At 38.3% G+C, this 22279-nt stretch overlaps 1 protein-coding gene across 2 annotated transcripts; it reads right to left on the reverse strand.

Annotated features, from left to right (window-relative positions):
• Positions 1-1472: 1472 nt before the first annotated feature.
• LOC139982916 (serine/threonine-protein kinase PLK1-like) lies at positions 1473-20486 on the reverse strand. Of its 2 annotated transcripts, XM_071996115.1 has the most exons (13): positions 19978-20486; positions 17366-17473; positions 16531-16647; positions 15579-15683; positions 14525-14637; positions 14252-14347; positions 12905-13209; positions 12132-12266; positions 10341-10436; positions 9363-9516; positions 7167-7296; positions 5924-6040; positions 1473-5176 (listed from the first exon to the last, which is right to left on the reverse strand). In XM_071996115.1, exons 1-13 carry the CDS (start codon positions 20077-20079, stop codon positions 4898-4900), a joined length of 1857 nt encoding a protein of 618 aa, XP_071852216.1. In that variant the 5' UTR covers positions 20080-20486; the 3' UTR covers positions 1473-4897. The 2 variants fall into 2 exon arrangements, with proteins under 2 accessions (XP_071852216.1, XP_071852217.1); XM_071996116.1 differs by lacking the exon at positions 14252-14347.
• Positions 20487-22279: the final 1793 nt, after the last annotated feature.

A 22279-nucleotide genomic window follows, 5' to 3' on the forward strand; every position in this document is an offset into this window, starting at 1 on the left:
CAATCGAGGCAACGAAATCGAACGAGGCAACGATGTAGAACGAGGCAACGAAATAGGTGGAGGCAGCAAAATAGAAGAAGGCAACGAAATCGAAGGAGTCAACGAAATAGAAGGAGGCAACGAAATAGAAGGAGGCAACGAAATAAAAGGAGGCAACAAAATAGAAGGAGGCAGCAAAATAGAAGGAGACAACGAAATAGAACGAAGCAACGAAATAGAAGGAGGCAACGAAACCGAAGGAGTCAACGAAATAGAAGGAGGCAACGAAATAGAAGGAGGCAGCAAAATAGAAAGAAGCAACGAAATAGAAGAAGGCAACGAAATAAAAGGAGGCAACGAAATAAAGGGAGGCAACGAAATAGAAGGAGGCGAAATCGATCGAGGCAACGAAATGCGTTGCGCTTTTGGCGTTCCATACTAATCAACATGATCAAAGCGAGGGTGGTTGGTGAGATGAGTGTTCCGACGCAACGCTGGAAACGATTCGCAAAGACACAGTGGATCGGGAAAAGAATCGTGATTTTGTTAGTAGTTGTGTTACTTGAATTTACAGTCCGTACCGTTACGGAGAGCCAAACGTTCCATAAATGTCGAAAAAGAAAGTGAAGTGTCCAAGTTAATGTATATATATATATGTCCAATTCGATATCAACATGTTACAATTCCATATGAACATGTCGAAACAAAATACCAATATGTCATTACGTCTATCAACATGTCAAATTCAACATCAGCATGTCGAAAACTTGTAACAGCATGCCACTACTACATTGGTCATGTCAACATTGCTTGCTAGATACAATAATGACGTCATGCAACTATGTTGGCACATCGGCGCGCGCCATCGTTTCGTTAATGCCCCAAACTGTATATATATGTCGAGATTTATATGAGAATGTCCAAAACTTGTGTCAGCATGTTGAGAGAAGGAAATAAAATATTCAAGCCACAGGGATCGCGTTGATGCCTTAGTGCAATTTTTGGGCCCTTTGTCTAATTTCACATGATTAATTCCTGTGTGGGCAATTGGGCGTTTGAGGTTGCTGCATGGGCCCCGTTACAGTTAAAAAATGAAGTCGTTGGTATCTTTAGATACCGCAATGTCCAATAGGGCCAACACCTCTAAAAGAAATTATCCTGCTTTTTGTTAACATAATCAAATCATGTGTGGGCCATGGGCCCTTTATGGCTGTTGCCTGGGGCCCGGTACAGATAAAAGTCGTAGATGGTATATTTTGGTTTCTCCAATGTATAAAGGGTCCAATGCAACTACAGGAATTATCCTTGTGTCTTTGCACATGATTAAATCACGTGTGGGCCATTATATAAGAGAGATTACATTTCTGGGTAATGAAAAGATTAACACACACCCTTAAAATCACTGGATAACATATCTAGTGTAAGTGGCTATATACTGAAGTGCCTTCTACTTAAAGGCAATAACAGATTAAAAAAGTGATTCCAGGTAGCTATCTGTTTTCTTGATGGAATTTATTTATTGTAATTTTTTTTTTAGTACAAACACACCAAACGTACTGTTTTCATTGTCATGTATGAATCGTAGAAATAGAAACGTCAGAAAATATAAATAGTGTCCCAATATAATAGCATAAAAAATTACACTATGTTATTGGATGACAAAAGACCTCTACAAAGGCAGGAAGAAAGAAAGCGAGGAGAAGTCGAATAACAGGGAAGAATTTGCGCCATGTCTTGACCAGTGCAGGTTGATTGAGACGTAACAGGAATACGGTGTGCTGACAAAACAAATGTGATTCGGCAGGATGTTTCTCTTCTCTTCAAATTGATTTGTTTTGAAAAACATTTTTCCTTTTCAACACGATTTTAAATACCTAACGGATATTTCAGTGAGAAAAAATGTAAATATCTTTCAGAGAAAGACATTCCACACTGTTATTTGAAAAGCCCATCTCCATAACTTGTCCCAAACTCGAGATATCGTTGATTGAATGTAACCTATTTCGAATGGTTAAGCCTCCCCTGACACCAGCAAGGAGATCTCTGAGGGGTGATCTGTGATCAAAAGCCTTCTTTTCTTTACTAATCCTCTGTTAGCTTATCCTTAAAACGTGGAATGTATGTTTAGCTACCGATATTCTCCGCATTTAGATTTTAATCAAAAGAAAAACATTTTCACTTTAGATGAATACTACTAAAGTTTGTTATCAATTAAGATATATTAGGTTGAGTAATACTGTAAAAGTTTGACAAAATAACAGTGATTGATGACCAGATCTTATTAATCGACTTTATGCCATCTTGTACAATGAGTAGGAAACTTATTTAGACAAAACAAATATGAAATAACACAAAATGTAACTGAAATGAAAACAAAATATATATAAAAATAGAACTTGCCAGTACCAAACAATATCAAAAAGTTTGTGCATATTTTTATTTTTTAGGAAGTAGAAGATGTAAGAAAAAAAGAATAAAATAATTTTGATGACAGAAATTTAAATGTTGATGAGCTATACTAAAGAAAACAGAGGGACAGTGCTTTACTGCTACTAACCAACACATTGAAGTCGTTTTGGCACAGCTAGTTTTTCTTAATATGCTCAATATACGTACCAAGTTTAGCTATATACTGAGATAATTAAGCCATTCTTTTAATAAGCAATTAATCTACAAACATTTCAGAGTACAATAATATAAGTCAGCTAACTCATATTGATGCCAAATTGATATAAAAAAAGAAAATAATCCATCCATATATAGCAATTGATACAAATACTTAAGAAAAAATAGATAGACTACTTAATTGAGGTACTGTGACATTTGGTAGATTCTAGCATTAATTTCCAGGATTAATTGCAACCAAACGATTGCAGAGAACAATTAAACGTCTAGTGAACTATATCCTGAGTTCGCATAGCATATTTGATGGTTTACCTTGTTTGTAATATATATATAAATACAAAATAATATCTAAATCTCCGTTTACAAAATACTAATTTACATCTAAGGACTTTTAGGTAGTGACATTTTGCTTATCTAAAATCAGAAATATTATTCGTGATCTTGCCATCAAAGTTACTTACATAAATGCATGAAACCTGTTTATTGGTATTTTGTTCTTTTTATGGGGGAGGGGGTCCGAGTAGTGTTGGGCTGGTATGTCTTTATTGTCAGCGCTGCCAAACAAAAGAAATTCTGTCACCTTCAGAGCTAAACTTTTCGATGTATGATCATGTAATTTATGATCACGTGAAGAGGCCTGTATACGAATCGCCACCATATATTTCTTAAGTTTATTCTTGAAATACAGAAGATTTTGATTCCATGTGGAGGCTAACAATGCTAGGAAATAATTTCAAACAAAATACACAAACCACGAAAGCCTAATCATGATTGCAATTCAACATTCAAATAACCTAAAATCGGCATCAAATATTCCAATATGGGCAGTCAAATACTCCTAAAACTACATTCTGCAATCAAATCTTCCACAAACTTCAATAAAATACTCGAATATCTACATTCAAGTACTTCAATATGAGCAATCAAACACTACAATCAACCAATATGCGCAGTCAAATATTCCAATAGTATTTCCAACCAAATATTCCAATAAGTTCAATCAAATACTAGAATATATGCAATCAAATACTGATACAGTGTAAAGTGTTAAGTAAGTAACTTAAGTGTATTGCAAAAAAAAAACCTTATGAGCGATACAAAATACTCCACCTTCAGTGAGCAGGGGTACAGTAGGTACCTACACAATTTTCCTACAGTTTAAAGGCATTAAAGACTCGCGCACAAAGAAACGTCTCATGCCGGTAATCTGACCTAGTTTCGAATGAGGTGTAACAGAAGTGTTAGACACCACCATCGATCCCAGAAAATACACACACAGCTTGCTACCCTCAGCAATTAGACACTAGTGCACAGTCAATTCACACAGCTATGGTCAATACCCACAACACAGTGTACATAGCAGCGATGGACATCTCAGGTCTTGATAAAAGATAACAAGGTATCACGTTTCATTACTGTCTGCATTTTGTAGCGACACGAAAATAAATCCCTGACAAACAATGGAAAGTCAACTTTTTCAGATGGCGGCATGCGGTCTGGGGCGAGTCTTCAATGCCTTTAAGAATTACACAATAGTTGTCAGCTGACCGATAATTCATGAAACAATCATAGAGGTGGAAACGGTAGTCTTTACGGTCCACATATTTAACAATCATTCAGACATTCGATATTTTACAGTTAAACAGTGTACCTTTTCCTGTTCTTGTGTTTGTATAGTACTTGTAACTCCCGAAAATGCACTTCACTTTCTAACTGAGAATTATCTGTAACTGATGATCATCTGATTCACAAAACTTGAATGTAACTCCACATTGTTTTCTTTCTGGCTACATACCATCTATTATCTAGATTCTAACATCAGTTCACTGCACCCATTGTCAGCATTATTTTTGCTACTTTTCCATTATATCATCATTCCTTTCTCCACTCATGCTTCATGGATCCTAAGAACATTTTTTATGGCACAGATCTCTCCATTACACCACTGTACCATAATATTGCTACCTCAATAATCGTTTTAACTGACTCTGAACAAAAGTTCAAGCATTACTTCAGAGTATCTGAGTAGTGCTTGTGATGTCATAAACATATGTCCAAAACTAACCACCAGGTAACGATAGGAGAGATTCCTGACTGCAGACATCAAACTACATGCTTCCACTTTAATAAACAATCACGGATACGCGGAACGTTTAGTGATTATACAGCAGAGATGGCCTTTGACTAATGAACCACATGGTAATAATGCTATGGAATTCAATTGCAAACCAATGTTATGTATCCTTTGACACGTTCGCTTCAAACATTCACACCCTCCTTCCACCAAACTGTGCTACGCTTCTACCTGACTCTCTGCACGTTTCGGTTGACCGCCAGTCGGCGCTGCGATCTTTTTCTGTTTTTGCGACGACGGAGGCTGTGATTTGATGGCGATGAGTCTTTCGACCATCGCGCGGCCGTACTTGATCCGGCTGTACAGGTCTCTGGTGCATCCATACTGTTCCATCAGCTGGCAACGGAAGCTACGAGACTCTCGGTTCTGATCGATGTAGGTCACTGCTCCCATCAGCGGACACACGATGATCTTGGTGTGGTCCGTGAAGAAATTAATCTGAAACCGAAAATAAAACAGGTCAGAAATAGTGTAAACTTCTGAATGTAGCTTTTCAAGTACATTTGCTGTAATCTACTGTGACAGAACAGAAATTGAAGTACTTCACTGCAGTTAAGGTGGGTTGTTTCTTTTGGCTTGGTGAACTATTTAGCTGTTTTCCCCCTATTCGGTTCTCTTTTGTTAGGGGGTAGGGGGAGAGGGAGTGGCAGTAGGGGAATGCTTGCTTACACTGAGACTTTGAAAAAATGCTGCAGGTGTATCAACAAGGGAAAATCCAATCAAACTAAATACAAACCATTTGAAAATAACATTTAGCTACAAAAGAAGTTAACTCAGTGAGGTCACCGTTTCAAATCCCATTCTGTCAAAAAGTGGAAGCGTTCGTACAAACTCACTCCAAGACATCCCACCATTTTGAAGCCCTTCTTAACTAGCGACGGTGTAACTCATAAACATGGTAGTAGCACATTTCCAAAGGAAGAGGAGAAAAATCTTTTTGTTGTATTCTTTAAGTATGATGGCTATAAGCTTTCATACTGTGAAATTATAAGAAACATGTACAAGCTTCATAGACTGTACACAAGACCGTTGGCCTTGCATCGGGTTCACAACAAGAAGAAATTTCTTCTTCGCTTTTTTCCCCGATGGTGGAAAATGCTGGCTCAAAACATTGATGGCTTTTATATAGTTATCAGACATGACCAAACAATGGTTTCAATGAGAAAGATGAATTTCCAGTTTTACCTGCATAGTTCCGTTGCTGAGGTGTAGAACAATGGCACTCCGGGTGCGGAACCATGAATTCATGAACGGAAGTCTGGCCAGGGCATCGGAGTCACGTGGGGTCATAGTAGCACCTGTCTGTTGTATGGAAGAGATGTTGGAATCCAAATGAAATTTGAGTTATCTTGTTACATGTATGTAATTACCTTTCTCTACTGTATATCAATTTAAGTGTTCATCTGTTTTGTTGTGCGAATACAGTGCTAACCAATAGTTCTTTAAGCTCGCATTGGGAATGGTATTCCCTGCAGCTATCATAAGACTAGTGCAAAAACATTGGAAAAAAAATTGATAAAGGCAACTACCGAGCAATAAAAACTGTCATTTATTAACAATCTTTCCAGTTCATGCAAAGTGAATTTTAGGGATATGTTTGAAAAGTTTTGTAGACCTGTAATAGATAGTAAGCAGTACAGCCCCAGTGCTCCACCCCCTGCGATTGTTCAAGTTTACTTTGGTACTTTGGTACAAAGGCCACTCCGCACGGCTGATTGTCAATATATTTATGTTTTTCCCTTGGGATAAACTTCAAATCTAATGTTGAAATTTGGCAGAATTAGATATTTTTGTTTTTAACTGTCCAAAATATTATACCATGTTACCAATAACGGTTTGAAGGTTTGTCTACAAAAGTTCTGCCAGAAATGGGTAGCAACTTCAATGCAGTCATTGCCAGAGAAGAACTTTTCCTTTTTCAGGAAAACTTTTAATCTAGTCACTACACTGAAGGATCGTTCTGTGGTATTTGTTGTAACCCTCGAGAAATCTACAATACACACAAACACTTAACCCAGGTTACAGGTGGTATACCCAATAATAACACACACATGTGAACAAAAGGAACAATGCTGTGCTATGGCATTAATGTCATAGAAGATGTAAAACCTTCCTTTTTTTGCTAAATAGAAAATCACTCATTAATGTTTCAAAACCAATATCAAGAATGAGCAAACATCAGCAACCAATTCTTAGCACAGTTTCTCAACCATATTTTAAATCTGAGAATTTGGTGCGACATTTGTCTTGTGATGTTATTTTGTCTAAATCGTTGCTTGTTTGGCAAGGAAAGATTCACTTCAAATACCGTGTAAGAAATAAGAGTGAGTTCGGTGAGGGGAAGGGTGGGAGATACTGTAGGTCTATGAAAGGCCAACAGGAACATTTAATGTGTAAACGGTTGCACAATGAGGTGACAGTAGCTTACCTTCAAGAGATGTTCAGTCATGTAATTTCTAAAGTAAGTAAGAAGAGTGACTTTCTTCTTAAGTGATTCGGGGTAAGAAGACATCATAGGGTAGGATTCGTTCCATTCTCTGTCAATGTACTCTAGATTTCTAGAAAATAACAACAAAGCAAAAATGAGAAAATGGAGGATAAGGGATGAGAGGGAGAGGATAGAAGACATACACAGGGCAGCCCCACCCAGCACTAAAACTTCCGCCCAGCACTGTCTTCAAAATCGTGAATCACGCCCAGCACTATTATCATCTAAAATCCTGACATTCCTAACAATATATTTCACCAAAAAAATGTAAATTGTTAGCAAAACTAGTGTATGTGCTTAAAAAGCTACACAAGTGCCAGCATTTGGCATCTGAGCAACTTCAAAAATCGAAAAGTTTCTCAAAGGGGAGGGGGACACCTCCTCCCCCTTAGACCCCTCCCCCAGGACGGCAATCAGGCATCCTGGGCACATCCCTGCATACATATACATCAATGTTTAGGATACAACTTTTGAACTGCTGTTTACAACCTCAACATCCCTGTTACTGCACTGGAATGTGAGATTTTATTCAACTGAAGGAAAATACAACATGTCCAACACAGCAAAATACTTCTTGCCACTGAACAAATGGAAAACTATCATGTAACTCTTTGTCAGGGCAAGTGTTAAGTTACAACATTTGGTAATCAATCATGAAAAAAATCTGACCGATTTGGAATTTTTTTGTTTTCATTATTTAATGTGCGACAATTACCGCTGTGGATCAGAAATAAGAGTAGACCTGCTCATTCTGCTTTTAAACATAAATTCACATACCAATCCATTTAAACAACAAATTTGATACCTAACGCATGGTCTTTGCCTATAACCTCATCAGCTGAGGGTTACCAGACAATTCATTTTACACTACTGTGTAAAACAGTGCCTTACTTACCAAACCTGTCTGCAACATCCAAATTTTGAGGTTAAAATAGCAAAATCCGAAACTTTTAGATGGGAGAGCAGGGTCAGTTGAGGGTTACCAGAACAAGGCACAGACCAAAATAATGTCTTGTTTTGACAAAGTATTACACAACTACCCTACCAATGAAACACATTGATCAAAGACATGGAGAGGTATCTTGTTCTAAATGTATATATATAATATATCATAAATAAATACAGTACCATATATTAAAGTGCTGTTATCATGAAATAAAACATGCTCAAGAGCACTGTACAAAAGAACCAAAACCTGGAATATAAAATTACCAAACTTAAGAAAACAAATGTAAAAATGCAGAATAGGAGGGTCCACCCGGAATTCATCATATCACAGCTATGAACCTTTCATCCAGATGTCGACACTTGGTATATACAGTAACTAACATCACTTTTGGAGCAATTAGTGACAGTGAGATTCTGAGAATAAAAGACATTCGTGAACACTAATGCTTATTCAGGATACATTTGCTCTCCACACTATATAAAAGGGCCTGATCAAGATTTGTTAATACCAAGAGGTCTTACCCTCTTGGCAGTGGGTTAATCTATGATGGTCTGTGTACCTTCAACTGACCCTGCTCTCCCATCTAAAGGTTGCAGATTTTGCTATTTAACCTCAAAATGTTGATGTTGCAGACAGTTTTGGTAAGTAAGGCAATGTTCTACATAGCAGTGTAAAATGAATAGTCTGGTAACCCTCAACTGACCCTAGCCTCCCATCTAAAGGTTGTAGAGTTTGCATTCAAACCTGAAACTGTACTGTTGCAGACAGTTTTGGTTAAACGCTGTTCTACATAGCAGTGTAAAATGAATCGTCTTGTAAGGATAATAAAGAGTATTTATTTCATTACTATTGATATGAACATTGCCAGCTTGTCACACAGCTAAATCATCTAGGGACAGCCTGTAGTATGTTGTTTATGACCAACATACTGCTTGACAACTCTGACATACGAACAGCCAAACTGAATAACAGACTCTCTTGTCCTCCAGCGCTAACAATGACAAACTGTAAAGACCATTTCACAAATCACTCTCCGTCCAGTAACTTGTTTTTAATGATCAAAGTTCTGTGTATCATCATTGTATAGCAAATAACAACAAGATCATCACCGACTTGCCAAAGAAGTTTAATTAAAGAATGGAAGACGATTTGTCTTTATCATACAAACTAGGTTCTCTGAGACTTACTCTCCATTTTGATGAAGTAAGAGACGAGTTGAGTCGTTAAAGAGTACGCCAACACTGCCATCATTCAGCTGATAACCCAGTCCGTACTTGTCCGAATAGTCCACCCACTTACTGACCCAGAGAACAGGGATGGCTGCTGGATCCTCTGCTTCGTCTGAAACGAAACAAATGTGACCAAAAATGTGCAAACATGCGGGATAGCGTCGAAACAAAAAGATAAACAGGAGTGACATGGTGAGAATTGACCGAAATAATGAGTGTAGTCAGACCTGACAAGGTGGGGGTGGGGGGTAGTATAACTTTTAATTGTATGTAACAGGCACATTGAAATCATTTGTAAAAACTGCCCTATGTTTCAATGCTGAGTTGAATATGTTGCTGACATTCTTGTGAACTTCAAGTCTGTAGCTCTCAACCACTGGGTTCATTGTAATGCACTGTCCACTAATCTGGCAGGTGGCTGTTGGCCTAGAGATGCTAACTTTTCATCAAATTATACCAATGAAATCTTTCTTTCCTGAGATAAGCATATGACATAAGTTGTCGGGGATACGCCACTCATTTATTTACCTGAAGAACCCTTAATTAATGGGATATGAAGAGGGGTGTGTTTGCTTAGCACCAACGAATCACAGTCAAGCACCACATTAACAAACCAGAATCTACAGTTTGTTTTATTATTCTGTCTATTGTCTCAGCCTGTGACATAATTTACATGATTTCATCAAGGGTCAGTGACTAATGTAAATGTGAGGGGACAGGGGTAGTGGGAACAGTCATTTAGACATTGTGGTCCTAAGGGGCATAGATGGGACCATTTAGTTGTCAAACTTATACTTCTGCCCGACTTCTGTTCCCGGCTATTCTGCAAGGAGTATAATTTAAAGTTCGATTTAGGTCCGGGATTTTCTTTCACATCCATGTATGGTTTAAAAGTCCAGTATGACCTCTGACCTCACTCCCTGAAATTAAACTTACCAAATTGCTTGGGATTCTTTTCGCACGGCTTTGAGTCCAGTACCTTGACCAGTTGTTTCATCATCTCTGGCAGATGGCAAAGTGCATCTTGTTCACCTGTGAGAGACAAACATGGCAACAACAGATTCCATTTAAGGTTCTTAGCAGAGAGGGGAATGGTGGGGTGTGGGAAGTTGATTATCTACCACACGGTGCTAGCACCTCCTCCACCCACTAATCCCTCTTCACCCGCTAATCCCCATTCCACCAAGCATATTTGCAAAGTTTTTAACAGTAGCAGTATAAGGAACTTCCCAGCTTCTCGACAAACTGAATAATTTCGAAGGTTGTGAATATGATTTGGTATTATTTTACTGTTAACGTTCATCCAGGGTCTCCCCTGGTATTCAGTTTGTGAGGTGGCCGCAGCTCTGTTCTCTACGACTGCCTCTCAAAATCATTACCAACATCGCCGCCTCACTGTTACAAAGAAGAAATTTCCAAAAATGCACTGATTACAATCCAACTTTATTAACCCCATGCCAACATATGACAATTGAAAAATTGGCTGTGAACAATAACTTACATCTCACTTCAATGCCAGATTTCTCAGGGTTCTACTTGTGTGTTATTTACCTACAGTAGTATAGTATATATACCTGTCTGTGATATCCCTGTAATGCATACAGAACAAATTCCATTGATGTTACTAGCATGCTCAATTATGCACTAATGTACTGTACTATATTGTTATCAGTAACATTGTATACATTTGCTATTAATATTTATGATAACATGACATCATAACTATCCTATACTGGTTTACCACTCTTCTAAAAAAAAAAGGATAAAAACACACAACTATTTAAAAAGACTTGTTCTCCATACATAACTTGATGAAATTTTACCAAAGAATAACGCCAAGTGCTATTACCGTTGCCTACATGCACCTCTATCTTTTAATTATCAGTATCACCCCTCACCATCTCACTCTCCATTCCTCCCCCCCCCCCCACAGCCCGACACCTTCCACATCCTCTAACATCTCTTCTTTCCTTTTCAACTTCATTACTAATTAACTTCCATTATTGCACCCCTCAGAGTTTTGTCCACAGTCCTTATTCCCATTTTAACAAGCCTCAGATATTATCTCCACAGTCCTTAATCCCATTATTACCCCCCTCAGAGTTTATCCCCACAGTCCTTAATCCTATTGTTTCACCCCTCAGATATCTCCACAGTCCGTAATCCCTTTATTACACCCCTCAGAATGTATCTCCAGTCCTTTATCCCAGTAAAACACCCCTCTGAGTTTATCTCCACAGTCCTTAATCCCATTATTACACCCATCAGAGTTTATCTCCAGTCCTTAATCCCATTGTTACACCCCTCAAAGATTATCTCCACAGTCCTTAATCCCATTATTACACCCCTCAGAGTTTATCTCCAAAGTCTTTAATCCCATTGTTAATCCATCCAGCCATCTTCCCTTCCATCTCACCCCCCCCCCTTTTCTATTTTTCCACTATTTATCAATCATCCAACTTCTCTGTCCATCCATCTGTCTCTCTAATATCTTTCTTTGTTTCAGTTAATTACCCTTTGAAGAACTTCCTGCTAGGATGGTAACGTTGGGCACTCTTACTAACTTTCTTTATTAATGATATCATTTTCATATATGTGTTTACATACCTATACTTTTATTGATATCGTTGATATCTTCATTGATATCCTGCTAGGATGGTAACATCAGGCAGTCTTACTAACTTTCTTTATTAATGATATCACTTTCATATATATGTGTGTACTCACCTATACTTTTATTGATATCGTCGATATCTTCGTTTACGTCCTCCCTGTCCTTCAAATCTTTCTTCTCTACTACCGGAGGGGTTCGTCCATGGAGGGGCTTTCTTGCCAAATCACTGACCGGAGGCGTGTTCTCATCTGAAGGAAGTAAATGTCAGAAATTTCTGAGGGGATTGCCATTTTTTTTTTTTTTAAATGAAAAAATGTTTTAATGAAAAAATAACAACTTTAAAGTAAACATCCAGAAACAATAGAGTCAATTTTCAATTTTTCATAGTCCATTTCTTATATGGAAAAATTGTCCCTTACGTCAAAGATTTCTTATATCAGTTGTGTTGTCACTGTTCCGCAATCACTTGATATTTTTGGTTGACATTAAGCAACTTGGTACTTAAATGTCTAGGCTACATATATATCAGTGATACAGGCACGACTGCTGCACACGCTTGCTTTAAGAGCATTTTAAGCTTGAGTATTTAGGTGAATGATAAAAATAGTTTTTGTTGGGCCTGTACGTCACCCTGCATATTACTAGATATGACCAAATTTATGTAACAGTAAAATTTCCTTTTTTTGTTTGTAATACACTAATATATATTTCGAAATAATATTTATAAAAACTAAAAAAGATTCTGTAATATGGGTTTCTTGAAAATGTGACACACATTTATCTCTCTGAAATGTCCCGTACATCACGTTGCAAATAGTTTGGACGGCCAGGCCTTCTTTAAAAACTTTCTGCTCTACAATAGTATGTTGTAACAATGTGATCATACCTTTCCTATGACCTTTGACCTCGGTCAATGGTTTTCTATTAATCTGAGATGAAAACCGGGGTGCCGTGGTCAGACAAGACACAGGCAGCTCCTTGGGCAGGTGACCTGTGGTGAAGAAATCATCCTCTAAGAGTTTCATGACGTCCGGCCGTTCCAAAGGATTCTTGTGAAGGAAACGGGTGATGAGGGATCGAGCTGTGGGCGATATTTTGGACGGAATGTGGTACTGGTTGCGTTTTATTCTTTGGTAGGTGTCCTTGAGACTTGAGGTTTCAAACGGTGGTCTCCCGACCAGGAGGGTGTACCTGTGTAAATTATAGATTGTAGAATACTGATTATGAAGAGGCAGCTGTTTATATTACAATGGCACAGATGGCTGCATGCAGTTTATAGTGCTCAAACATTTTTCGAATTTTGCTATCTGCATACAGCACAGTATAGTACTGTTTTGCATACAGTACAGCATGCGAGCAAGAAAATAATACATGGTGGCTACTTCAACTCAAACTGCAACTTGTTGTTGCAATGACAACGATTCAATAAAGAGAGCTACAAGCCTTTAGACGGGAGAAAGAATTGAAGAATCGTACAGTGCCGTACACGATGTACCGTGCACACAAATTATGTGATGTGTGGGAACACTTTCTCATGGGTAAGGTAGGGTTCAGTGTCCCAAACTTTAAAGTAAACGAACCGACTTTCCACGACAAAATTAAGAACATCGGACATGCAAAAGAGATTCAGATACGGTACCAATTTTCTTACTGTACATGTGTCTGTACTCTGTATACATTGGACAGGGTGTGATGTAACGCTGTCCACCAGAATAAAGGATGCACATATTACACACTGCTGTACATATGGGAACACATGCAAATAATATTTAAATCAACACAACAACCTTGGTATACTATACACACACGTACCGGAAATGTATCGAGCCATTGAAAATACATTGTCAGGTGGTGCAGTGGCGTAGCCAGAGGGGGGCAATGACCCCCCCAAATTTGCTTTGTGCTCCAGTCTTGCCCCCCCCCAGCTCTAATCATCATAAGTATTCATACCTCAGGGCTCATGTTCATACTTCATATAAGGTCATAACTTGGTAATCAGACCGAGATATTACACATTTTGGGCCTTCATCATACCCACTGAACCATTGGAAGTGTATTTGTGCAGACGAGGTGCCCATTAATATATTTCTTGGTAATTCATACCATCAACCATCACAAGGTTGCCCCCCTTAAGACAAATCTTGCCACCCTAACAATTGAATGCTGGCTACGCCACTGAGGTGGTGTGATACATATCATGATGGTGATCATGTTCTTGATCATTTTTGCTTACATTATACATCCCAGGGACCAGGAGTCAACCTCAAAACTGTGTCCTTCCTTCGTCAGTACCTCGGGAGCAATGTAGTTTGGGGTGCCGCAGAGCGTTCTGGAGAGATCAAAACAATGCAGACAAATTCAACAAATTTCTCTTGTAAATAACTGGGGTAGAAGACATTCCCTCAGGTGGCAATGACTTTGTGAATGAGAGTTCTGATTGTGTTATGTTCAGAAACTGATCAAGATTATGTTTTCCAAATCTATTCTGAAAACTAAAGCACGGTACCTTTTTCGTTCGCCATCATATTCTTCTTTAGTAGCGAGGCCAAAGTCACCAATCTTGATGTTCATGTTATCGTCAATGAACAGGTTTCCAAGTTTCAGGTCTCTGTGAATCACCTGAAGAGGGAAACACAAAATCATAAATAAATTCAGAAAAAGCGACTTAGCTAAAAGTCTTTAATAGCGATGTCACCGATTACCGCGCTGTACCCCGATCTGGTGAAGTTCTTTTCTTGATACATCCAAAATTTGCACCAGATCTGATGAATGAGGCTGGAAGTTTTCAAAATGAAACGAAAGAAAAAATGAAATATTTGGCCGGAAGGGGCCCCTAAAGGAACAATTGAGCACAAGCCTTAATAGCCAGGAGATCCATAATAGTAAAACATAGTAATCTGTTACATTCATACAGGGTTTCTAACTTTCTATATTACTGTACCTGTATACTTATACACTGTACATATAGTACAAATCACAGTCTGCACATGTATGGCAGCACGGCTAGAATGACCATTCAGATACAACACAAACTAAAACACAACAAAATAACTGCACTAACATCTGAAAACTTTCTTAAATTAATTCCTAATGGGTACTAGCCTTCAAGGGTCTTCATTTTATTGGACTACATGTACCAAAGATTAATATAATAAAGTTTCACTCCGTATTCAACATTTCTTGAAGAATACAACCTGATTCCAATGAGGTGAATCCTCTACAATGTGGGTTACTAATAGTACTGCGTACCTTCTTTCTTGAAAAATACAACCCGATTCCAACGAAGTGAATCCTCTAACAATGTATGTAACTAATAATACTGCGTACCTTATTTCCTGAGAAATACAACCTTGTTCCAATGAAGTGAATCCTTTAACAATGTGGGTTACTAATAGTACTGCGTACCTTATTTCCTGAAAAATACAACCTGATTCCAATGAAGTGAATCCTCTACAATGTAGGTTACTCATAGTACTGCGTACCTTATTTCCTGAGGAATACAACCTGTTTCCAGTGAAGTGAATCCTCTAACAATGTGGGTTACTAATAGTTCTGCGTACCTTTTTGCCGTGCATGTATTGTACACCTATAATGATCTGTTGCATGAAGTATCTCGTCTCTGCCTCCGTGACTTGTCGCCGCCTCTTGTGAAGTTCCATCAATGACTACAAAAGAAAGAAATACATTTCAATGTATACATATGTGCAACTCAACATTAAACAAAGTGCATACATTTGTTAGCTCTTAGAAAAAGATCTAGATCGAAATTCCACATATTTTAACAACACTGACAATCTGATCATCATGTAGCAATGACTGTGCAAGTGAACTGCCAAAATGATAATTTTCAATAAACTAACGGTGCAAACACCAGACTTTAGCTTTTAATGACATAGCTAGTACTTTGTAATGAAAGCCACTCCAAATTCAAAGGGGATCTAACTTTTGCACCTGGCTGTCCTGGCATCAATTCCAGTATGAAGCAAGGTTCACTTTACTCATAAGACAGAAAATCGAAAGCTGCACACAGGTCATTTGCTTGTTAAATTTAGCAACACTGATTGTCTTGGAAATTTGAATGGCCAATTGGCCATTACTTAAGTAACTTATTTCGGAAACACTCTATGTGATCATCATGTACAGTAGTTTTTAGTATAGATCTAGGTACAGTAGTACTGTGACCTTGGTCTTTGTACCCCTCTGGTTCCTTCAGGCTTTTATGTTAGAACCTGCACAATAACTTGGAGAAGTACTGTACGCCTGCTACTGAAAATTGTAGGAAATGCCACTCAATAGTGTGACTTACTGCTTAAATACAGTGTATCAAGCTTACTACCTGTTTACTGTACAAGCAGAGCAGGCTGCCACAATTTTTTAGCACCATTGAAAATAAGTCTAACCCCTCCCCTCCATCACACCCCCCCCCACCCCCTAGAATGGAAGGATTTGCTGCAAGTCAAATTATGCAAGCCCACAAACTTCTCTTTCGAAACGTCCGGTCACTTTGCTTACCCTTCTCCTACAAAGCTCCAGCAGGACATAGACGTTACTGTCATCTTCAAAGAATCCGTGGAATCCAACGATGTGTTTGTGGTGAAGAGTTCGGTGAATGGCAATCTCCATAGACATCTGTACATTGTGAAAAAAACAAGAGGAACGTCAGGAAACATGTCTCAGGAATGATGCAGCCGCCATACTGTATCTATAGATTCTGAAACTTGGGTGCACTGATACACATACAGTATCAGACCTCCCAGTGGCTCTTCAACAAAATAAACCTGGGCTTTTTTAAAGGTTGTAAGTATGAAGAAATAAAGGTTTTTAAAGGCCCATCAAACATGAGAATAAAGGATTTTAAAAGGTCCAAAATGAAGTTAATTTGTAACGTACAGTACTGTAGATGTGCAATACTAACAGTAGCAGTAATTGTTTAGCCTGTACAATTATTTGCCAAGTTCTGATCTATTTGTGAGTAAATGCTGTCAGTATATACTGTACTGTACATTTACAGAAGAGTACTTCTAAACACCTGGAGTACAGGTACTACAGTGATTTCCTGTAACTAACTTGTTTGCTAAGCATACTGTAGGTGACTTCCCCCCCCCCACCCCAATTTTTCACATTGTTGACAAACAAGCGTGAATGCTTAATACTACCACCTCTGACTTCTCCACATGATATTCATTGTGGTGAAATCCTGCTACAGTGTAAGACAGTTGTCCCCCCCCCCCCCATGAACCTGGTATGGAAGAGTCGCAAGGTTTCCTTACCCTCCACCGCAGTATTTACAGAGATCAATTTCTCTTCTTTGGTTTATTAAAAAAAGTAAATATATACTGTAACTTACCTTTTCTTTTTGGTGTGGCTTAACCAGCAGGGCTTTTGAAACAATTTTACCAGCATAATTCTTGTTGGTCTCTGAATCCAGTAATTCATAGCACTTTGCAAATCCTCCCTTTCAAAAGTAACAGTATAGAAGAAAGAAACAAAAAGGGAACTTAAATCACAGAATGCCGTTTAGCTTTTGGTATCCATTGATTCCATGTGTAATGTAGACTGTGCTTCACTAATTACCAGACTTGTACTGTATTCAGTCCTTACTCTTCGTAATATAGTATTGAATAATGGTTAATAAGTACTTCTTGCAGTACTCAAGGTAAGTTGGAATCTAGTACAAAACTTTTAAAGTACTGTACTTACAGGTAACTGTACTCATACTTACAGCCTTGTAAGTCATACCAACAGGAATTGTGTGTGTACTCATACTTAAGTACAGTGTACAACAACTTACTGTAGTCTAGCATGGTGGGCTCATACTGGATCAACATTATCTATCAACGAAAACAATCCAACCCGCTCAACAGTATGCGTTTTTCATGTGTACAGCAGTTCCTCAGATATAGTTAATGATCTCAAAAATATTTATTCTTCTGTGCCAATGCGTACTATTGAGCAGAATTTGACCACAAAATGTCTGCTGTGTCAAGTTGAAGTTCTTTCAAGGCCCTAAATTGACACATTCATTGAAACTAACTATAAGTATAAATCCATTAACCCCAGATGCTGTTTGCTATGCTCTGGGTCTCTAACGTCAGACAGTTCAGGTCCCAGAGTGTAGTGGTATCATGTTGAGGTAATTTTGGTTATTTTTAGGGAGTAAGATTTCTACTGTAAATGCCAAAAATACAGTATGTGCAACACAGGGGGGAGGCTGTCAAAAGTTTTTATAAAAACACAATTTGATCAGCATATATCCTGAAATGGATTCAAACTCATTAAATATGTAACACTGCTTCACTGCAGTTTAGGTTGCCTGTTGTATGGTTCCTAGTAATATTTTAGGGTTCATCAATTTTGCACTAATTATGAAGCCTTTACTAGGCTTATACAAAAAAGTTAGGCTTAGATCCCAAAGTCATCTCAAGCTGTTAATTTTTTTTATACTGTAAGAATAGCCCACAAAGTGTCATTCAAATTAATGATGCTCACATTGTTTTATAGAGCCTTTATTACTTGGAAAATCATAGGCCTAGCCCAACTCTGCTATACAGGCTGGGACTAGGCTATATCCAGGCTAAGCACATGTACTACACTGTGTTGCCTGCAAGATGAGTACTGGGCAATATATTGTTATTCATATGACTTATTACTTAAACAGCCAAATCATTATGGCATTGGTAATTAAAAATCAGTTGTACCAAAAATTTAGAAAGGCATACAGGTAGGCCTACCGGGTCTAGGGGAGCCATGACATTCCGCCATAGAAAAAGTGCCATTCCCCCATGTTACTCTGATGGCAGTAAAGCACTTTTTTTGTATGGAGGAAAGAGCACATTATTGTGGGTGCACTGTATATTTGCTTCACTTCACACTACCTAGGCCAACAAAATCGGCCATTGAAATCAACAATCAGAATTGTTCTTTTTAATAAACAATCAACCTGAAGATGTGTGTAGCGACTCTTACGAACTTACAATTAAAACTGTTTAATCACATGTACATTCAAGACTTGTGTATCAATTCCCCAATCTTGTCTTAACTACAATTCAGTCTATCCAGGGAACCATCATAAATGAAGACGGTGTACCTATCCTTCAAGGCAAATCAAAAAAAGTTTCACCGATACATTCCTGCGTAAAATTCATTCCTAAAATGTACCTTTCTGCCATACTGGTTTCGATGTTTGGCGGAAAGGATCAAAACCTATGGCGGAACGGTATGATGGTATGTACTGTAACTACAGTATGGCAGAATGGCACTGGAACCTAGGCCTAGCCTGGTACTGTTATTGTCTGCACATGGTACTTTCCGCTGACACAAACGGTGCTTTCTGCACACCAAATTTGTCAGTGGAAAACAAAGGTTTTCTTTAGAGCAGAATGACACACTGAACTGAACTGATTTAGGCATATTGAAATGATTTAAGCGTATGGAGAATATAGAATTTGACTGTAGCAGGATAGTATTTCAAAGTGGCTATTCTTACGACTAGTTGTAAGAATAATTTATAAATACGCATGCGCAGTTGCTTAAAGGTGGCTATTTTTACGACTAGGAGTAACAATAATTTCCGGTTAGGGTTAAGGTTAGTGTTTAAGGTTAGGTTTAGGGTTACCCCAACTACTGTACATGCGCAGTTGCTTTATTTACTTTACTGCGCTTGAATTCGCCGATGTCGTAAGAATAGTTTATAAATAATTGTTACAACTAGTCGTAAGAATAGCCACGGCCATAGTATTTGGCTCCAAGACTTAGATTATTATTACTTAAATATTAGGATAGCTTAGGTTCGGCCTGGCCTTTCTACAGTAGTTAGCGTTGGGATCAACTACTGTACTTACTTTAGGCCTACAACACAGTAAGTTAGAATTAACTTAGCATATTTTGTCAGACCGTATGTATGCTACACTATTGATAACCATTACGACTAGGCTTAAGTAGTAGAGGCTAAGATCAAACCTTTCCAAGAAATCTTCCTTTGGTATATTGTTTTTTAGAAGCTGGATCAAGAACTATCGGTGGTACTTCTTTAACTCTCAGATCTTCCTTTCTTCGTGACATTTTGACTTGAGTTGTAACGCGATTGATAGCAGGTTATCAGCCCTAAAGGAATGTATGTACGCAAACTTGTATATCCTACTCAATATGCTGTATTGTATACCTTTGCTTTTAGAATCAAACGCAGCTAGCCTATTTCCTTCGCGCAACCGGTCCTTGTACAGTATATGTGGTCGTTTCTCTGTCACGTAGAACACCTAAGCGTACTAATAATTCTGTAGTCTAAAGTTAGAGGTATGTTTTTAAATGAATACAACTAAACAACATGATGGTATGATTCTATGGAAGATGTCTGAACATTTTGCAGATATTGTTATCACAACGAAATCTCTTTGAACCAAACGGTAAGCCTACTACACACGAACCTCAATACACCTAGCGAGATACTTCTACAATACATGATTGGTGGCGGTTTAAGCGATGTTTACATCGTTTGAAACACCGCTCAATGCGCTGATTGGCCAATGGTAGCAAGACAACTCCGTATGATTGGTCAATGTGAGAATAACCAAATTATAATTTGGTATTTTAAACTACGTGTGTAGTCTGCACAAATTTGAAATCAAAATTAAGATGGACCATCGAGTTACACAAGAACGAAACTGAGAAATATATTCTGGGAAAAGTGTTTTCCTACATTTTATCTGTTTGTGACTGAGAAAGCTAACAATTCAAATTGGATTAGAGCCATATCTAAGCAATAGTCAGACAGGCATATACTTACACGCACTAGGCTTATGAATCGCCGGGGACTCATAGACCAATTAGAATTACGTACTCATGTATATCAGTGTAATCCTCCCATTATACCCGAAATAACTGCTCAGACTCCGATCGATATCGAGCGCACCTCACTTTATTTACCTATTATGAAGTAACCTAACCCAAAATAAATCAAATTGAACTAGTGGAATAGAAAAAGTAATATTATTCTGACTGAATATTAGTAAAAATAAGGTTGGGCGAAATGACCAACACGGTTGGGCGAAATGACCATGCTGGTTGGGCGAAATGACTATGATGGTTGGCAGTGGCGTAGCTACGGGGGGGGGGGGGGCCTGGGGGGCCGGGGCCCCCCATGAAAACGGCTGCCCCCCCACTGCCCCCCCCCACTGGGAATGGGGTAAAAAAAATTGTAAAAAAAAAAATGTAAAAAAAAAAAAAAAAAAACTCATCAGTGGGATTCACTAATATTTTTTGTTCAATAATTTGGGAAATAGAGTTACACAATTTTCTCGTCTGCATCTGGCAGAATAAGAATAATACAATATCTGTAGTAATCATGAGAATGGTCATACAGCATGGCATGGCAATGGTCGATGCGACGGTTGTGACCATACACCACGAACCTTGTGCATGTGCTGCGCGATATCGATATCTACCAATACATGTTATCGGTCATCGATTGGCACAAAAACCCAGATTCTGATGACAGCTGCCTCAAGAAACCCAATAAATGGCCTAATTAGCACCGAGCCACCAATGTGGACCATTACCGAAACATCGATGCGTGTTAGTCTTCCATCCCCTTCCTCTAATGCTATTTAAGTCCACATGTGGGCATTTCCTGCAAACCTATACCGGTAGCCCACAGGGGTTTGAGTTGGGAGAAAGGCCTTGACACCTTGAAACAACAAATGATGCCAACCATAGGCGTACGAGGCGGGGGGTGCAGGGGAGGCAGACTGCCCCCTAAATTTCCAGAGGACAAGAAATTCGGGCAAAGGTCCTGAAAAATTCGGGCAGCCTAAGAGGAGAAAAATATATATATATATATATATATATATATATATATATATATATATATATATATATATATATATATATATATTTTTTTTTTCTCCTCTTAGGCTGCCCGAATTTATATATATATATATATATATATATATATATATATATATATATATATATATATATATATATATATATATAATTCCATGATTTTCTTTATTTAGCATCATGATGCCCGAATATCTCCGTGTAACACCACCGTAAGCGCAGTTCATCTGGGCTACCACGCTTTTTGCACGATCAATTTTTTTTCTTCTAACTAGTCAATTGTATACCTGGACCAAGGGCGGCGGAACCGGGGGGAAAAAGGGGGCACGTGCCCCTCCCCCACTTTTCCTCAGGTTAGAAATGTGCCTTTTTTATACATAAAAATTGAGGTGCCTCAAGTTAGCAAGAGGCCAGGGAACCAGAA

Source organism: Apostichopus japonicus, chromosome 16 (assembly GCF_037975245.1).
Source record: "Apostichopus japonicus isolate 1M-3 chromosome 16, ASM3797524v1, whole genome shotgun sequence".
Lineage (NCBI taxonomy): Eukaryota > Metazoa > Echinodermata > Holothuroidea > Aspidochirotida > Stichopodidae > Apostichopus > Apostichopus japonicus.